Source organism: Dermacentor silvarum, unplaced genomic scaffold (assembly GCF_013339745.2).
Source record: "Dermacentor silvarum isolate Dsil-2018 unplaced genomic scaffold, BIME_Dsil_1.4 Seq955, whole genome shotgun sequence".
In the NCBI taxonomy this organism is placed as follows: Eukaryota; Metazoa; Arthropoda; class Arachnida; order Ixodida; family Ixodidae; genus Dermacentor; species Dermacentor silvarum.
Window position 1 is genome coordinate 19,316 of NW_023607015.1, and position 17,708 is coordinate 37,023.

The window sequence follows — 17,708 nt, forward strand, 5'->3', positions numbered from 1 at the left end:
GAAGACCATATGGGTAATTTTCGTACTGTGACATTACAGATGTCTATGAGGTTATGTATGTGATTACCAGAAAAGAAAATGCTGGTGCCATCGGCATATATAGTGAACGTTGCACTACAAATTACACGTACTACATTCAATAATGCAGACATACATTATACACAATAGACATACATTATAGCAGGAACTTGCATACTTGAAGAAAAAACAGCGCAAAAGAGACCAGGACGGAAAGAAGACCGGTACCCAGTCCCCGTCTGTTGTACCCGTCTTCTTTTCGTCCTCGTCTTTTCTGCGGTGTTTTTCTTCAAATACATTATGCAGAACACATAATACAGATTCACTAGTTCTGGTGTTATCTAATGCAAAACTATTATGCCCTAAGGCATGCTATCGTTGGTTGCGGCTGACTATATTACGTTAAAATGCTTCACCAATAGGTTAAACATAGCAAGGCAATTTTGTGCCTCAAGTGGGATAAGGCGGTCCCCTCTAGAAAAAAAAACTTGGCATGATGCAAGACGCGCACGTGAACTTTGTTATGGAAGATATAGCCCCGCGCCAGCCTTCTCCGCAATGCCAGTGTGCATGGCGCACCGCAGTCGTCTTCTGCTACAGCTCTTCGCAGCGATGCACGAAAGACAATCCTCACTGTCCTAACAGGGGATGCGTAATAAAGAAAAAAAAACACTACTTACGAGCATAATGCATGCACAAAGAAAATTTGGGCTCAGCTGTTGCCTTGTTAGATTTTCCAGCGCGCAGCCACAAGTGTCCGCTTTCTAAAGGGGTAGGGGGGGGGGGAGGGTCAAACGGCATAATTTGGCCCTCCCCTTCTGACAGTGGGGGAGGCAATAGCCCTCCCCCCTGCCCCCTCTCCCTGTGATTACGTCTATGGTGGTGACGCCATTGTCATCAAACACCCATCCCATTGTTATCATGCCGTAGTCAAGCCATCGCCTTCACTGCATTGCATGCAGTGCAGGCAGTCGTCGTGCAGTCCTCATCATGCATTCGTTGTCCTACCGTCGTCGGGATGCCATCGCGGTCGTCATAGTTTTAGCTTCCACATCCGACAATCATGATTCCGTGGTCGTTATACCACTTTCGTCATGACATCCGGCCGTTTCACCATATTCGTCACTTCCGTATTGTCATCCCAGTGCCGGGATGCCGTCGTCGTCATAACACCTTCGTCTTTCCACCGACGTCATTCCTCGTTCTTCGCTCTATCGTTATCATACTATCATCATTCAATCGTGATTATGCCGCGGTTGTCATGTGATCATCGGCATCGTGTCGTCGTCTCACAGACGCAATCATGTATTCGTTGTCATGCCGTCATACCGTCTTGGTTATGCTATCGTCGTCATTCCTTCATCCGGTTGTCGTCATACCGTCGTCATTGTCATCTCAATGTCCTCATGTCATTTATTTATTTATTTACCTTACAGGGCCCAGAGGCCATTGAGTAAGGGGGACGAACAAAGATATTATAAGAAATGCAAAATATGCACGGCAAAAAGGGAAAGTAAAAGCATTGCACAGGGCTAGTACTAAAAAGCTGCAACAAACATAAGAGCAAAGTACACAAAATAATTGAAGTATATAAATACAGCGCAAATGTCTGGCACATGACTAATAAAAAAAGAAGAAAACAAAAAACAACGCAGGGCTTTACAAAACACAATAGCCAAAAAGCGCGATATTTCATACAAGACAAAGTTTAACGTCACCATGTGACTTGAAAGTATTCGCACAGGTGATCATGGAATGAGGTTGCATATGGATGAAATATTACCGGGTAGATAATTCTAACTTTCTACTTTTCTTGTGGAAAACCAAGGTAGCTGTGGAATCCTTGTAGATAGTAGAAAGTTGCCTATCAAGAAAGGAGTCAGGCAAGGAGACACAATCTCTCCAATGCTATTCACTGCATCCTTAGAAGAAGTATTCAAGCTCTTAGATTGGGAAGGATTAGGAGTGAGGATCAACGGCGAATATCTAAGCAACCTTCGGTTTGCAGATGACATTGTCCTATTCAGCAACAACGGATACGAATTACAACAAATGATTGAGGACCTTAATCGAGAAAGTGTAAGAATTGGGTTGCAGATGAATATGCTGAAAACAAAGGTAATGTTCAATGGCCTGGCAAGGGAACAAGAATTCAGGATTGCCAGTCAGCCTCTAGAGTCTGTAAAGGAGTACGTTTATCTAGGTCAATTACTCACAGGGGACCCTGATCATGAGAAAGAAATTTACGGAAGAATAAAATTGGGTTGGAGTGGTTACGGGAGGCATTGCCAAATCCTGACTGGGAGCTTACCCCTGTCGTTGAAAAGAAAAGTGCACAATCATTGCATTCTACTGGTGCTAACATATGGGGCAGAAACTTGGAGGTTAACAAAGAAGCTCGAGAACAAGTTAAGGACCGCACAAAGAGCGATGGAACGAAAAATGTTACGAGTAACGTTAAGAGACAGGAAGAGAGTGGCGTGGATCAGAGAACAAACGGGGATAGCCGATATTCTAGTTGACATTAAGCGGAATAAATGGAGCTGGGCAGGCCATGTAATGCGTAGGATGGATAACCGGTGGACCATTAGGGTTACAGAATGGATACCAAGAGAAGGGAAGCGCAGTCGAGGATGGCAGAAAACCAGGTGGGATGATGAAGTTAGGAAATTTGCAGGCGCAAGTTGGAATAGGCTAGCGCAATATAGGGGTAATTGGGGATCGCAGGGAGAGGCCTTCGTCCTGCAGTGGACACAGATATAGCCTGATGATGATGAGATAATTCTAAATAACGATGGCACGTTCAAGGTTGGCATCGACAACGTCACGTTGTCGCAGTTAAACCATCGCCATAATTTAGGAATCGACTTGTCATTCTTGTCATGTCATCGTCGTTCACGCCTTTGCCTTTATTTGGTTGTCATTCTCTCGTCATTTGATTCTCTCTGCGTCGGAGTCATACTTTTGTCGTCATGCCTCAGTGCTGATGCTCGACCTTGGGAAGCGAGTGCCATAGCACAGTGGGACAATATCGGCCTATGTGGCGTATAGCCGAAGCACAGAAAGTCTGAAGATAATCAGTACACGTGGTAAATAAACGTCACCTCAGGAGTATGGTCTGGCGCTACAATGCTCGACTGCTATTCGCATTACCGTCGACAGCCATCGTGCTGTTAGTTCTGCCGTAATATTTTACTCTATGCAATCATCGAATCAGTGCCTCTAAGTCGAAAGTTACCTACTGCATCATTTTGGTTTATAATTGACGAAAAATAGCACGACACCCCAAGTGATCGTCAGTAGATGTGGGCATGAGCATGATTGAGTGCCGTTGAAGGTGAGTAGGCGCTACAATCTTAGTGCTTTTGAATGTGAGTGACCATGAGCGTGCGAATGCCTATGCTGAAAAACAAAAAAAGCAGGCAGATCCCATGACCTGTGGGAATTGATATTATGTAAAGCAGTGTGCGAGGAGCCTACGAAATTTACGACACAACCACAAGAGCACCAAGACGTAGTCGTCCGTTTCATGGCATACATGACACGTATTTCATGACAATAATTTCCATGACCTATCATTTATGTTCGTCATACACTACTGTCATACTATGCAAATTTTGGTGCATACGAAGTTAACAAAATGACCATGACGGCACCATGACGTAGGCAACTGCTTTATGACCTACATGACACGCATGTCATGACATTCATATCATAACCTATGGTTTACGTTCGTCATACACTCCTTTCATACTATGCCAATTTTGGCACCTAGTAAATTAACGAAACACAATGAGAGTACCAAGACGTAGGCGGTTGTTTCATGGCTTACATGACACACATGTCATGACATTCATGTCATGCCTTATCATTTATGTTCGTCATACACTCGTCATACCAAGTCATACCAAGTCAGCGAGTCGTCATACCAAGTCAGCGAAACAACCATGAGTGCTTTCATGACCTACATAACACACATGTCATGACATATCATTTATGTTCCTCATACACTCATCATACTAGGTCAGTTTAGTACGTACCACGCTTACAAAACGACCACAAGCTCCAAGACGTAGGCGGCTGTTTCATGACCTGCATAGCACACATCATGATATTCGTGTCACGACCTATAATTTATGTTCGTCATACACTCCTGTCATACTGTGCCAATTTTGGTACATCCCAAGTTAATGAAACGTCCACGACAGCACCAAGACGTAGGTGGCTAGATAGATAGTTAGATACTGTGAAAGTCGCAAATGTTCCACAAGAAATGCTTCGCATTACAAATAACGTATTGGAGAGTGATTGCAATTGAGTGCAAACTGAAGATAAGCTGCAGCGACACAATATATCTATGGAATTTTCTGATTATAATACTGTGATGGAAACGACAACGACAAACTTGCCGGTTTCCAGTTGGGGAAAGGATCCGTTAATAATGACACGGCAGACGGGAGCTTGCTACACGAAACACAAGATTTATACAGACACGCTAAACGATAAGACATTTACATGCACATGTAAGTGGGCTATAGTTCGGGAGTCTGTCATTCCATATAAAAACGTGCTAAGACTCATGCGGTCAACACTCGCCCGTATGCATAGTCGTTGCGGGCCCGTGACGGTGTTGTGACGGTGGAGCGTCGTTGTGGCTACGTCGCTGCTGTCGCGCCGCACCTTGTCGCGACGTGGAAGCAGGTGAAACAGCAGGCCGGTAGAACACCAGGCCACTGCTGTAGCTGGCCAGTAACGCCTGGCCTGGAACGCCTCGGCCGCTATAACGTCGGGCTCGGTCAGCGGACAGGTAGCTCAGGCGCCCCGGTGGCCAGCAGGAAGCACTGCACCAGGCCGCTATCACAGCAGGCCGCTGGTACACAGGAGAGCAGAGCCACGAGCGGGGCACGACCAGGTCCGCACGGTAGCTGGACGCCCGGTCGCCAGTCCTCGGGCTCGCTCAGCAGGCTGGTAGCTGGTAGCTCAGGCGTCCCGGTCCAAGCAGGAAGCACTGCACCAGGCCGCTATCACAGCAGGCCGCTGGTGCGCAGGAAAGTCCAGCCACGAGCTGGATCTCCGCCCGGGTCCGCACGGTAGCTGGACACCCGGTCGCCGGTACCCGAGCCTGGAACCGCCGTTTTTCGAGCTTGCGTTCGAGGCTGCCCTCGCTCTCACGCTCTGCGTGCTCTCGTCCACTTCTTTGTTCATGGCACGTGGTGGTCTTCTTCCATTATCATCATCACCAATGCCCTTCTTGGTGCTGCCATACAATCACCAACACTTCAAGCTGGCTTGTCACGCACTTTGTTTTGGCACCGCCACACGCCACTATCCACATCATCACAAATACCAATATTAAGGTGTATGTTTGGTACTATATCAAAAGGTAAATATTTACGGTGAAACTATGCAATATTTTCCTAAGATTGTTACAGAATGCTGTATTTTGAATGGCAAAAAAGTCGCAGTTTCGCCCGAAAGGCGGAGCATCGATTGCGATAGCAAATTAGTAGACAGCTATACGAAGTAGGGATAGTAGTTTTATCGGCCGTGTAAAGTTCTAAATATTCGCTTACTAACTAAAAAAGGCGCACTTTTGCCCGAAAGGCAAGGCATCAATGGTACTAGAGACATCGGCTGCATAAACTTCGACACATTCGCTTACTGAGTTAAGAAGCATGAAGTCAGCGCGCACAAGCAAACATGAATAGATCACACTCGATGACCGCAGACAACTACTGTCAAAACGCTAGCGTGAGCAACCGCGGCGCAACGACGACCAAAGGTTCGGGCAGTCTATCGCTTCAATGGAAACTGAGCGGCGAAAGTACAGCGCATACAAAGGTAAGAGCCGCGTGGAGATTGCTTTCAAGATACGGTGCGCGCGACAGCCCTCAGCCGCGCAAAGTACAAGTACGCAGTTGCTGGCAGAGTAGAAGCCACGCCCATTCCCTCTCGTGCTGCCTTACCACTTTCCTCCTTCCGCGTGGGAGATTGAGTCGCCAGTTCCCCTTGCGCCCGGTCGCGAGATACGCATTTGGGGCCGCAGCTAAATGTCGTCTTCACTCCCCCCTCCCATCCCTCCACGGCCTTTCGCACAACGGAACACGTCACGTTTGCTCTCCGCAATGTGTTCGCTCTCCGTGAAAGCGTGCGCCCCTTGCGCGCTTTCACTCGCACATACAGCATACGGCGCTCGGTCACGATTTGATCGCCGTTGGACTTTATACGGAACCTCATGATGACGACGACGCCGACGGTGACGACGACGCCGACGGTGACGACGACGGCAGAAATGCACTTGGAGTGTCCATATAATTGCTATCGCCGTAATAAACAAGCACGGTGTCACGCGCGCACAGGTAAACATGAACACATCTCGCTCGATGACCGCGGAAACTCTTCAAAACGCTTGAGTGAGAAATCGCGCCAGCGGCAGCGAGCAAATTGGCCTTCGCGCGGGCTCTCGCTTCAACGCGAACTAAAAGTCGAAAGCACAGCGCATACGAAGCTAAAGGAACTCGGCGCGTGCACTTTGCACCCATCGCAGATCGTTTTGAAGATGAAGCCCCCCGCGGGCGCACATTTCGGCCACATCGCAGATTGTTTTCAAGATAGGCGCCCGCGCGGCAGCTCCGTGAGCAGCAGCCGCAAGAGCAGAACGCACCCTCCCACCTTCTCCGTCGCCTCCGCCCCGTGCCTCGCGCGCGAACTAAGACCGCACGCGCTTCGAGCCGCCTTCGTCTCTCTCTCGTGCGCGAGATTAAGCTGCGGTTGCCGTCTCGCGTATTTACAAATGCTAGTAGGCACAGCGGGGGCGTGGCACTGCAGGTCATGTGACTTCCGCTTAACACGGGTTGTCATGGCAATCATGAAGCTCCTAGGTGTTAAGGGGAAGTCACATGACCCGCAGTGCCACGCCCCCGCTGTGCCTACTAGCATTTGTAAATACGCTGCCGTCTCACCCTCGCGCGCTTTCACTCTCACACCCAGCGTAGGGCGCGCGGCGACAGCTTTATCGCCATTGGACTTTATATGGAACCTCAGGGCGACGGTGACGATGACGGCAAAAATGCGCTTGGAGTGTCCATATAATTGCTATCGCGATAAAAATTATAAGATGCTGGATGTTATGCGTTGTCAGTCACGGAAAGAAGAAACGTTGGCACTAAATACGGTAACAGCATTAACCAGTGCCATGTAAATACTTACCGAGTTCATGAGTACTACGATGTATTCCACACGATCGCTGGTATTATTAGCAAAATGCTTGGTGTGATTGTAATCACAAATAACAACTGTCTCAATAGTGAAATATGATGGCAGTGCTCTTGACTCTGCCGAGAGAAAATAGTCTGATTAGTTAAGAAAGAAACAAGGGTTAGGAGCGGAGCATTCAGTGAAATGACGTGCGATCAAGAGCAGACATCCCTGATATAATTCGCAGCATGTGATAAACCCACCTGGTTCAAGGTTGCTGGATAATTTCTGCGGACTCGTTCCTGAAACAGATGTTATGGATTCACATTCAGTAAATACGCAAACATGGGCAAATCCTGGCACAGAATAAAGAAAAAACCTAGCGAACTAGAAACCTATTCTACACTGATTTTATCGTAGAGACTTGAATAACCCTTCTAAAAGATGACATTATCTCAATTAAGTTAAACATTCGAGTATGTCCAGGGCAACACCTATGTCAGACACGCAAGGAAATTCTGCGCTGCGTGGGTGCAATACGAGTATATTTCCCATTGTTAACGCCAGCTCAATATTAGTGGTATTTATTGTGAGTATGGTAGTGCGAAACACGACGGCAAGTACGTAAACCGGAGACTTGAGTAACCCATGTAAAAGATGACATTATCTCAATTAAGTTAAACATTCAAGTATGTCCAGGGCAACACCTATGTCAGACACGCAAAATTCTGCGCTGCGTGGGTGCAATACGAGTATTTCCCATTCTTGACGCCAGCTCAATATTAGTGGTATTTATTGTGAGTATGGTAGTGCGAAACACGACGGCAAGTACGTAAATCGGAGACTTGAGTAACCCTTGTAAAAGATGACATTATCTCAATTAAGTTAAACATTCAAGTATGTCCAGGGCAACACCTATGTCAGACACGCAAGGAAATTCTGCGCTGCGTGGGTGCAATACGAGTATATTTCCCATTGTTGACGCCAGCTCAATATTAGTGGTATTTATTGTGAGTATGGTAGTGCGAACACGACGGCAAGTACGTAAACCGGAGACTTGAGTAACCCATGTAAAGATGACTTATCTCAATTAAGTTAAACATTCAAGTATGTCCAGGGCAACACCTATGTCAGACACGCAAGGAAATTTGCGCTGCGTGGGTGCAATACGAGTATATTTCCCATTGTTGACGCCAGCTCAATATTAGTGGTATTTATTGTGAGTATGGTAGTGCGAAACACGACGGCAAGTACGTAAACCGAGACTTGAGTAACCCATGTAAAAGATGACATTATCTCAATTAAGTTAAACATCAAGTATGTCCAGGGCAACACCTATGTCAGACACGCAAGAAATTCTGCGCTGCGTGGGTGCAATACGAGTATATTTCCCATTGTTGACGCCAGCTCAATATTAGTGGTATTTATTGTGAGTATGGTAGTGCGAAACACGACGGCAAGTACGTAAACCGAGACTTGAGTAACCCTTGTAAAAGATGACATTATCTCAATTAAGTTAAACATTCAAGTATGTCCAGGGCAACACCTATGTCAGACACGCAAGGAAATTCTGCGCTGCGTGGGTGCAATACGAGTATATTTCCCATTGTTGACGCCAGCTCAATATTAGTGGTATTTATTGTGAGTATGGTAGTGCGAAACACGACGGCAAGTACGTAAACCGGAGACTTGAGTAACCCATGTAAAAGATGACATTATCTCAATTAAGTTAAACATTCAAGTATGTCCAGGGCACCTATGTCAGACACGCAAGGAAATTCTGCGCTGCGTGGGTGCAATACGAGTATATTTCCCATTGTTGACGCCAGCTCAATATTAGTGGTATTTATTGTGAGTATGGTAGTGCGAAACACGACGGCAAGTACGTAAACCGGAGACTTGAGTAACCCTGTAAAAGATGACATTATCTCAATTAAGTTAAACATTCAAGTATGTCCAGGGCAACACCTATGTCAGACACGCAAGGAAATTCTGCGCTGGTGGGTGCAATACGAGTATATTTCCATTGTTGACCAGCTCAATATTAGTGGTATTTATTGTGAGTATGGTAGTGCGAAACACGACGGCAAGTACGTAAACCGGAGACTTGAGTAACCCATGTAAAAGATGACATTATCTCAATTAAGTTAAACATTCGAGTATGTCCAGGGCAACACCTATGTCAGACACGCAAGAAATTCTGCGCTGCGTGGGTGCAATACGAGTATTTCCCATTGTTGACGCCAGCTCAATATTAGTGGTATTTATTGTGAGTATGGTAGTGCGAAACACGACGGCAAGTACGTAAACCGAGACTTGACCCATGTAAAAGATGACATTATCTCAATTAAGTTAAACATTCAAGTATGTCCAGGGCAACACCTATGTCAGACACGCAAGGAAATTCTGCGCTGCGGGTGCAATACGAGTATATTTCCCATTGTTGACGCCAGCTCAATATTAGTGGTATTTATTGTGAGTATGGTATGCGAAACACGACGGCAAGTACGTAAACGGAGACTTGAGTAACCCTTGTAAAAGATGACATTATCTCAATTAAGTAAAACATTCAAGTATGTCCAGGGTAACACCTATGTCAGACACGCAAGGAAATTATGCGCTGCGTGGGTGCAATACGAGTATATTTCCCATTGTTGACGCCAGCTCAATATAGTGGTATTTATTGTGAGTATGGTAGTGCGAAACACGACGGCAAGTACGTAAACCGGAGACTGAGTAACCCATGTAAAAGATGACATTATCTCAATTAAGTTAAACATTCAAGTATGTCCAGGTAACACCTATGTCAGACACGCAAGGAAATTCTGCGCTGCGTGGGTGCAATACGAGATATTTCCCATTGTTGACGCCAGCTCAATATTAGTGGTATTATTGTGAGTATGGTAGTGCGAAACACGACGGCAAGTACGTAAACCGGAGCTTGAGTAACCCATGTAAAAGATGACATTATCTCAATTAAGTTAAACATTCAAGTATGTCCAGGGCAACACCTATGTCAGACACGCAAGGAAATTCTGCGCTGCGTGGGTGCAATACGAGTATATTTCCCATTGTTGACGCCAGCTCATATTAGTGGTATTTATTGTGAGTATGGTAGTGCGAAACACGACGGCAAGTACGTAAACCGGAGACTTGAGTAACCCATGTAAAAGATGACATTATCTCAATTAAGTTAAACATTCAAGTATGTCCAGGGCACACCTATGTCAGACACGCAAGGAAATTCTGCGCTGCGTGGGTGCAATACGAGTATATTTCCCATTGTTGACGCCAGCTCAATATTAGTGGTTATTGTGAGTATGGTAGTGCGAAACACGACGGCAAGTACGTAAACCGGAGACTTGAGTAACCCATGTAAAAGATGACATTATCTCAATTAAGTTAAACATTCAAGTATGTCCAGGGCAACACCTATGTCAGACACGCAAGGAAATTCTGCGCTGCGTGGGTGCAATACGAGTATTTCCCATTGTTGACGCCAGCTCAATATTAGTGGTATTTATTGTGAGTATGGTAGTGCGAAACACGACGGCAAGTACGTAAACCGGGACTTGAGTAACCCATGTAAAAGATGACATTATCTCAATTAAGTTAAACATTCAAGTATGTCCAGGGCAACACCTATGTCAGACACGCAAGGAAATTCTGCGCTGCGTGGGTGCAATACGAGTATATTTCCCATTGTTGACGCCAGCTCAATATTAGTGGTGTATTGTGAGTATGGTAGTGCGAAACACGACGGCAAGTACGTAAACCGGAGACTTGAGTAACCCATGTAAAAGATGACATTATCTCAATTAAGTTAAACATTCAAGTATGTCCAGGGCAACACCTATGTCAGACACGCAAGGAAATTCTGCGCTGCGTGGGTGCAATACGAGTATATTTCCCATTGTTAACGCCAGCTCAATATTAGTGGTATTTATTGTGAGTATGGTAGTGCGAAACACGACGGCAAGTACGTAAACCGGAGACTTGAGTAACCCATGTAAAAGATGACATTATCTCAATTAAGTTAAACATTCAAGTATGTCCAGGGTAACACCTATGTCAGACACGCAAGGAAATTCTGCGCTGCGTGGGTCCAATACGAGTATATTTCCCATTGTTGACGCCAGCTCAATATTAGTGGTATTTATTGTGAGTATGGTAGTGCGAAACACGACGGCAAGTACGTAAACCGGAGACTTGAGTAACCCCTGTAAAAGATGACATTATCTCAATTAAGTTAAACATTCAAGAATGTCCAGGGCAACACCTATGTCAGACACGCAAGGAAATTCTGCGCTGCGTGGGTGCAATACGAGTATATTTCCCATTGTTGACGCCAGCTCAATATTAGTGGTATTTATTGTGAGTATGGTAGTGCGAAACACGACGGCAAGTACGTAAACCGGAGACTTGAGTAACCCATGTAAAAGATGACATTATCTCAATTAAGTTAAACATTCAAGTATGTCCAGGGCAACACCTATGTCAGACACGCAAGGAAATTCTGCGCTGCGTGGGTGCAATACGAGTATATTTCCCATTGTTGACGCCAGCTCAATATTAGTGGTATTTATTGTGAGTATGGTAGTGCGAAACACGACGGCAAGTACGTAAACCGGAGGACTTGATTAACCCATGTAAAGATGACATTATCTCAATTAAGTTAAACATTCAACTATGTCCAGGCAACACCTATGTCAGACACGCAAGGAAATTCTGCGCTGCGTGGCTGCAATACGAGTATATTTCCCATTGTTAACGCCAGCTCAATATTAGTAGTATTTATTGTGAGTATGGTATGCGAAACACGACGGCAAGTACGTAAACCGGACGTTAGCGCCTGACCTGTTCACTTGTTTGTCCTTGTCTTCTTTTGCGCTTGCGCACTAATAATCCAGGGTTCATATTTTTTGCCCACATTTTAGACCAGACTCCCGTATACACCAGTTTCGTTTAACAGCGGAGCTGTTTGAGCCGGCCGTAATGTGTGTTGCCTGCCACTGGGTTACCACCACGCGGAGCGTCGAGCGCTATGTTCGGGAGAGAGAAAGAGAAAATGAGAGCAATATATATAGAGAGAAACAAGTTGTAGCAGCACTAACAAAGCAACTCGCAGAGGTGCTGCCGATGCCATCCGCGCTTATCCGTTTCCCCACATTAGGGCCGAATGCTCGCGGTGTCCGTGACTGCAGCAGGCGCCTCTGGCGGCGGCATGGCCACGCTCTCACCAGCTGCACGCTACTGCGCATGCACTGTGGTGTCATCCCAGCGTGTCGTCTCCTGAACGTCGCCCATACACTGTGCATAGCTTTTGACCCAGTTCCCCTACGTGGGCTCGGACTGCAAGTCCTTCGCGAGGCGTTCGCCGATGCCACGCACCACGAAGAAATGCGTATACACTTCGTATAACTTAGCATCACTTGGCATTACTTCGTATAACGTAACACCACTTCGTACAGCCAGGACAAGCTAGGAACCGATCAGCTCCGCTGTGCCTTTAGCCTTGTCCCAGTAGTGCCAGCTACCCCGAATTATTTTCTATTTGTTTGCATTCACTCATCAGGCACATACCATTAATTATGGTTTGTGTCTGATGTTTCTTGTTGTAAAAAGGCTATGTATCCATGTTCTAGCAATTCTTATTTGTATCAGCTCTATAGATGATTTGTGATGTTGCTTGTATGTATGATTTTCATGTTTCCTTGCTCTGTTCTGTTGCCAAAGTCAAAGGCATTCCTCGCGGCTTCTCTCTCAACCCCGTCTGCAAGGCCGCAGGATTGTCTCGTATACTTTCGCGCTGTCACGCGTACGGGTGGTAATCGCGCTGGTTTTCTTTGCGTTTTTGAGGGGCTGAGGAAAACCCACGTGGTCTCGAGTGACGACTCACGGTGCGCGCCGGAGGAGCGGTACGCATGCGAAAAACGCACTCACAGAACGTAGTCTTGTAAGCATCGAGTTCGGATGCCCTCGCCAACGGTCATAATTTTTTCACGCATACAAACCTTGAGTGGAACTGCGATATGCTGTGTTGTGGCACCGTTTTCCGATTCCTTCGTTGGCTAGAGACGCCGCCGAGGTTCAAGATGGTCTGACAATAAATAGTGCGCGCACAGCACTTTTCGCTGATGCCGTCACTGACTACGTGGGGATAAGACAGAGAAACGTAGTTGTAGAAGAAAAAAAAACACGTTTTCTTACTAATTCTTTTAATTCGAAGCGTAAGCCCATCTCCTTGGGTAGTGTTCTACAAAATGTTTTTCTCATTGGCAATTGCGTCTGCCCTACCGTGCTTTTAGGGGCGAAGCTCCTTAGGGTGGATGGAGCCTTGTCCCTCGTCGCGCTGTCGTAGCCATGCTAGTACTCGCCACTCCCGCTAGAGGCGCAGCTGTGCTCTCTTTCTCTTTCTCTCTCGTTGCCGACGCGCTTTCTCTCTCTCTCTCTCGTCCGTAGCTAGGGGCGCTGCGGTGCACAAGGGCGTAAGGTCCTTACAAGGGCGTTGGTTTCTCTTCCTCGTTCCCGACGCTCTCTCTCTCTCTCTCGTCCGTAGCTAGGGGCGCTGCGGTGCACAAGCGTTCGTTCCCGACGCGCGCTCTTTCTTTCTCGTCCGTAGCTCTGGTTTACCCGAATGCGTTCGTTTCTCTTTCTCTCTCGTTCCCGACGCGTGCTCTCTCTCTCTCTCGTCCGTAGCTAGGGGCGCTGCGGTGCCCAAGGGCGTTCGTTCCCGACGTGCTCTCTCTCTCTCATGCGTCGCTAGGGGCACTACGGTGCACAACGGCGTTCATTCCCGACGCGCGCGCTTTCTCTCTCTCGTCCGTAGCTCTAGTTTACCCGAATGATCCCCGGGTGCTTCGCCCACTCATCATCATTCATGTCGTGGATATGCGGGGATTTCTTCCTTGCCTTTTTGAGCTGTGTTATTCCAGACGATATCCTGTCCCTCAGTCTGGGCTAAACTCAGGATTGCTCAGGATCTTTGGGGTACCGTACAATGTAGGTTAAATGTAGTCTGGGGTGCAGTCAGATTTGGTGATCGATCAGTGCAGTAATGTACAGTAGTCTGGGCTCTAACAGTCATTGAGACAGACACTGTTTTCTCATTTGTTCAAGTTGTAATTATTTTAATTAACAATAATAATGTTACGGGAAGGAAGAAACGTACTGGTTTTACAGACGGGTTTTAATGGCTACGCAGAGAAGCGAAAACCCAGAATCTTCTTTTTCGTCTCCCAGGGCACCAACCATGTCCTCTTCTTTCCACCTTACGCACTGTGACATTACCCCGTCAGAAGAAGCACCTTACTGGTGCGACTCACTGGTTCCAGAAAGGAACGGTTTGAGGCGGCTGACGTGGACGACGTCAGATAGAGGTGAAGGCACGGTAGCATCCAGTGGAGACACTTCATATGTGACAGGCGTCACCTGGCGGAGGATGCGATAAGGGCCGTAGTATCGCGAAAGGAGTTTCTCCGAAAGACCGACACGTCGAGATGGAGACCAAACTAGCACAAGATCACCTGGTTCGTATTCGACATCGCGGTGGCGCTGATCGTAACGGCATTCTGACGTGTTTGGGAAGCAGAGAGACGAAGACGGGCAATCTGGCGTGCCTGGGTCGCTGTGTTATGACATCACGAGCGTACTCCGTCGGCGAGTCGAGTGTGGTCGAAAGAAGAGTCTCGAAAGACAAGGTCGGTTCACGGCCATATAGAAGGTAAAAGGGCGAATAACCAGCTGTGTCGTGGCGCGAGGAATTGTACGCAAACGTGACAAATGGTAAAGCAGTGTCCCAGTCGCGATGATCGGAGGAAACATACATCGCGAGCATGTCAGTTATTGTCCGGTTCAGGCGTTCAGTAAGACCGTTAGTTTGAGGATGGTAGGCTGTAGTAAGCTTGTATTTAGTAGCACAGGATCGAAGTAAGTCGTCGATGACTTTGGCAAGAAAGTATCGCCCGCGATCGGTGAGAAGTTGACGAGGTGCGCCGTGGTGTAAGATAACGTGGTGAAGCAAGAAGTCAGCGACGTCTGTAGCGCAACTGGTGGGAAGGGCTCTTGTAATGGCATAGCGGGTGGTATAGTCCGTAGCGACGGCAATCCACTTATTTCCGTCGTTTGATATAGGGAATGGTCCGAGAAGATCAACACCAACGCGAAAAAAAGGGTCGGTCGGTATATCCAGAGGCTGCAGCCAGACCAGCGGGATGTACAGCAGGTCGTTTTCGGCGTTGACACGACTCACACGCGGCGACATAGCGACGGACGGAGCGGTTGAGACGGGGCCAGAAAAGTCGCCGCATAGTTCAGCAGTTCACGCGGTAGTTTTGAGGTAGTATATTACGTTGGCCAGCATAAGCGTGTTAACCCACCTGTTGCTGGCGCAGACCCGTTCGTAATTTGCCAACCAGTCATCGACGTCAACGTTGTCAATCGCAGAAAACATGCCAGGGTCGCGGGGCTGGGTAAGGATGACCGTCGGTGGCGTCGACGGGGCCGCGGTTGAAGACTCCCCTTCGGATGACATGCAGCCAGGTTACGTCCGCTGCGGAGCTCCGTCTTGCGCAAGTGAGTACCCCGCACCTCCACCAATAATGTTACGGGAAGGAAGAAACGTACTGGTTTTACAGACGGGTTTTAATGGCTACGCAGAGAAGCGAAAACCCAAAATCTTCTTTTTCGTCTCCCAGGGCACCATGTCCTCTTCTTTCCACCTTACGCACTGTGACAATATATTTACACGGAAATGTTTAGCAAGAAACATTCGTTATCCATCTGGTCTACATCATTTCCTGTCTGCCAATCATCACACGAGCGATTTCACGTTCCAACGAAGAACAGAGAAGCAACAAGAGCCGACGACGAAACATTACTGGCGTAGCAGGACAGGATCGGCAAGCCCTACGACGAGCAACTAGCCGGCTTTCAGAGAGCCATGCGCAAGGCATCACACCACCACCAGCCTATTCAGGAAGCGTTAAAATTCATCAGGACAAGGACGTCAGGTGGCGCCCCCCAGCAGCAACGGCTGAGTGGAATCTTTTGCGTTTTGTCAAAGTTGGCATGAGTGTTGTTCTGGGAGGTTAACCATGCGGACGCGCAGAATGGAAAGCGCGATCGAGACTATCGTAAACAGCTCGATGAAGAGAGAATCAGAGGTGGCAAAAACTGCGCAGCTCCGGAGAGGCCGAGTCTGAGACGTCGGGCACGGTAATTGCGGTAATTGCCAAGTTGTCGCGCAAGGAGCTCCGCAGGCTCCAATCAGGCCAGATTCAAAGGCCATGGCTATACGATGCTTGGAACTGGAGTTGGCAAAGGTACGCCCGCAGCGTCAGTACGAATGCATAGCTTTAAGGAGAGAGGAGCTCGAACAATCGAGCAGGCCGCCTTGGTGTCGGAAAGAAGCGATCGCCACCATACCAGCACGGACAGAAAAGCGCAATGTGCTCAAGTCCTAAAGGTATAGCGGTTGCCGTTGTGACGCATACGTTTCGATGTGGTTAGATGAGGTTGAACATTTTTTCCATCTTTTTGTGCACCGCAAGGAGCCGTATACAGGTGATTAAGCCTGCGCTGACTGAGTCGGTCCGTTATCTGTTGTGTAGCCTCAAGGAAGAGGACTGTTCAGATTACAGGATCACAAAGAAGGCGATAATGAAAGCTGAAGGCTCTCCCGTGATTGCTTGGCCTATTCAGCAAGAGAATAGCTAGGCCGCAAGCATGGTCACGAAATCCGTAGAGGTTCGCAAATGAAATCTTCGCTTTTAAAAACTTCTTAGTGGACTTAAAGTTTTTCTTTAGACTACGCACAATAACGTGGATGCCATAATGCGCCGTGTCCCGAGGATATCATTTCATAAATTTCATGCACTGTGTCATCGCACCATATTGTAACCGCTGAAACACATCTTAAATCAGGCATGTAGGCTGCCGCAATGCTCTCTCGCGCTTTCCTCTGGACACGTATGGCTCGTGTGTGGATATTAGAGCACTCCACGGGCTCGGGCTTACCCGAAAGCCGGGCCGGGCCGGGTAGAGCAGTTTTTTCACGGGCTTGGGCCGGGCTCGGGCACAGCATGCGCTTTTTGACCCGGGCGCGGGCCGGGCTCGGACTTTCGGGTGGTGTGCATGTAACGTGCAGCGAGTTATCCTCGCCTGTATCGGCTCTGAAAAACCTGTTGCCCCGGCGCAGGTGGAAGCTAGCAGTGCTACTCCTGTGTGCTTCCCTTTTCTTCTTCCGTCGCATTTTGCGCAGTTTCAACAGAATGAAAAAGTCCAGAAAGACCTAAGTCGCCTCAAACCGACGGATGTTATAGTATTTCTTACCGAAATCAATGTAACTAATGCTTTCAGCGCGGTGCAAGCGCGTTCGCCACTTGCTGATTCTTCAAAGGCGAATTGGTAAAACAATGAGCGGCACGATAATATCATTCGTCACGCGGCTGAAATATGGCACTGCGTCCATCGATGATTGCACGCATGTTCTT

General features: G+C 47.6%; 1 protein-coding gene across 1 annotated transcript in view; it reads right to left on the minus strand.

The window, feature by feature from the left end:
* Window positions 1-7,227: 7,227 nt before the first annotated feature.
* Window positions 7,228-17,708, minus strand: part of LOC125942048 (uncharacterized) — a gene marked incomplete at its 3' end in the record, with an annotated part of 95,158 nt that continues 84,677 nt past the window's right edge. Inside the window, exons 5-6 of the mRNA XM_049659964.1 lie at window positions 7,479-7,517; window positions 7,228-7,352 (exon numbers count right to left, since the gene is read on the minus strand). Coding sequence (XP_049515921.1) covers window positions 7,228-7,352; window positions 7,479-7,517 — 164 coding nt within the window. The remainder of the gene's footprint in view (window positions 7,353-7,478; window positions 7,518-17,708) is intronic.